Genomic DNA, 2,276 nt, shown 5'->3' on the forward strand with positions numbered 1-2,276 from the left:
GCAGAACTAAAAACATAAAAATCGAACATAGCAAAAGTAATTACTAATTATACAGATATGAAAACATAGAAAATTACTAAACAAAATAGACTAGTAGCATCCATTGTACACCAAGGTGTACATAGTGGTACACATGTAAAAAGATAGGTAAGAAAAACTGAAGTTCACAGGAAGGTGTACATAATAGTACACATGTCCTGACACTAATTACCCAAGCCAAAGAAAATTGAAAAGACATCACCAAAAGTAAAAACCAAACACATAGAATCTTTTGAACAAATCAAACATAGAAAAAAGCATCAAATCATGGGGAAGGTAGCTCTGTTGTGGTGACCAAGGGTGAAGCACTTTGTGCACATCATAGGCCTATTTTGCTTCTCCCAAGCATTCTTGAAGCGCTGTGCTCTTCTTCTACCAGGTGGAGGAACAGGAATAGGAACAATAACCCTATCACTAGGATCATAAGACTGCAGCTTGTCATAATTGGGGATTGGAAAGATGATCTCCTGGTATGTATTGTTGTACCATTCAGTGGTGAAGTATGGCTCAACAAATGAATAAATGTCCTCCCTCGTAGCTTGAATGGCAGCACAAGCATGTGTGCAAGGAAAACCATTTACTCGCCACCTGTGACACGTACAAGTTTTCAACAACAGATCTACAGAATGAGACCGTGGATACTTAACTTCATACAATCTTTCCATGGATTCAACAACAGTCCAAGTACGACCAATGTCGATGTTTTCCTTTAGTATAGCCTCGTATATGGGAGTGATCCTAGTGATGAAATTTTCAAGACCTTCTACCCTTCTCTCAGAATTCTTCTTCATAACCTTCAAACTAAGATAATAAAACACAAAACATAAAATCAAAACATGATATAGAAGAAAAACAGATAAAACATGTGTACAACAATGTACACATTAAGGAAATCCATGTGTACAACAATTTCCTTATATCCGAATCAAAACTATAACATGTGTACAAGTATGTACACATCAAGCAAATCCACGTGTATGACAGTAAAAAATAAATGAATGAAACACTAAACATAAAACTCACCGTATCGCATCGAGAAGAGCAAAAGCAGGGAACTTTTTGAACTCAAGAATACAGTTATTGAATGACTCGGAAAGAGTTGAAGAGTGAGCAATATATCTGCATACAGGGGAAAATGCATTTTCCCATTTCTACTTTGGAATAGTCCTGAGATAATTAGCAACATGTCCACATCCAATAGCATGCATACCCCGCAAAGCTTCTTCAAAGTTAGCTGATGTGTAAGAGTAACCATCTTTGTAAAACAAATCAATAGCGGCCTTGAAATTCGCATCACCTGATCCAATAGGGAGATTGCACTTGATGTGGTAAAATCAATAGCTGTGATATGAATCAGCAAATGATTTTGGAATGCCCTGCAAAAGTCCTTCGTGACGATCACCAAGGAAAACAATCGGACGACGATCGACCACTTGTTTAAGATTATCAAGAAACCAAAACCAATTATCTTTGTTTTCAGCAGACACAAGAACAAAGGAAAATGGGTAAAAACCATCATTTCCATTGATACATGTTGCAGCCATCAAAGTACCCCTGAATCTACCAGTAAGGAAAGTAGCGTCCAAGTAAATCATGGGCCTGAGATACCTATAACTATGCTTGCAAGCACTGAAACAAATGAAAATACGCTGAAATCTTCCGGTTGCTTGATCTACTTCAAATTTCACATAGCTATCAGGATTAGTTTTCTCAGTGGCTTTGACATACCAATTTAAATCGCTATACGACTTCTCGTCATCGCCAAATTTTTCTTCAAATACGGCTTCTTTCCCTCTACGGGCATGGTGATACTTGATATTGGACCCATAAGTCTTCTTAAAAAGTGACATGATATGTCTGGGTTTTAAAGTGGGATCACCCTGTATATTGTCGCCGATCAAATGCTTAACTAACTTGGTGTCACCGAAAGACTCTTCAACCTCAAACCAACACCACAGCTACAAAAAAAAACTGGAATAAGTAATGTGCACCAAAATGTACACCTAATAAGATCTCAAAACCAACAACACATATACAAAAAGAAAACACAGACCAAGCAAGAATATGTAATTTACACCACAATGTGCCACCTAAAAAGCCTACAACAAGTAATGTGCACCACAAAGTAAACCTAAAACAAGTCTACATATTAAAGCATAAAAATAAATAACGTGGATCACAAAAACAAGAATCAGTAATGTGGACTAATATGAACACCACTAACCTGTGAATAACAT

The 2,276-nt window shown here is 37.0% G+C and overlaps 1 protein-coding gene across 1 annotated transcript; it reads right to left on the reverse strand.

Annotated features, from left to right (window-relative positions):
• Nucleotides 1-299: 299 nt before the first annotated feature.
• LOC113305981 lies at nucleotides 300-1,889 on the reverse strand. Its single transcript, XM_026554972.1, has 4 exons — nucleotides 1,442-1,889; nucleotides 1,195-1,336; nucleotides 694-840; nucleotides 300-627 (listed from the first exon to the last, which is right to left on the reverse strand). Exons 1-4 carry the CDS (start codon nucleotides 1,887-1,889, stop codon nucleotides 300-302), a joined length of 1,065 nt encoding a protein of 354 aa, XP_026410757.1.
• Nucleotides 1,890-2,276: the final 387 nt, after the last annotated feature.

Source organism: Papaver somniferum, chromosome 8 (genome assembly GCF_003573695.1).
Source record: "Papaver somniferum cultivar HN1 chromosome 8, ASM357369v1, whole genome shotgun sequence".
NCBI classification, from domain to species: domain Eukaryota; kingdom Viridiplantae; phylum Streptophyta; class Magnoliopsida; order Ranunculales; family Papaveraceae; genus Papaver; species Papaver somniferum.

What these genes read in the sequence shown, in the direction of transcription:
- LOC113305981 (XM_026554972.1), bottom strand. Translation starts at nt 1,889, where the DNA reads ATGTCACTTTTTAAGAAGACTTATGGGTCCAATATCAAGTATCACCAT. An exon ending in TCGTCCGATTGTTTTCCTTG is followed by an intron (nt 1,337 to 1,441) that starts GTGATCGTCACG and finishes CTATTGGATCAG; the next exon opens with GTGATGCGAATTTCAAGGCC. An exon ending in TATCTCAGGACTATTCCAAA is followed by an intron (nt 841 to 1,194) that starts GTAGAAATGGGA and finishes TTATTATCTTAG; the next exon opens with TTTGAAGGTTATGAAGAAGA.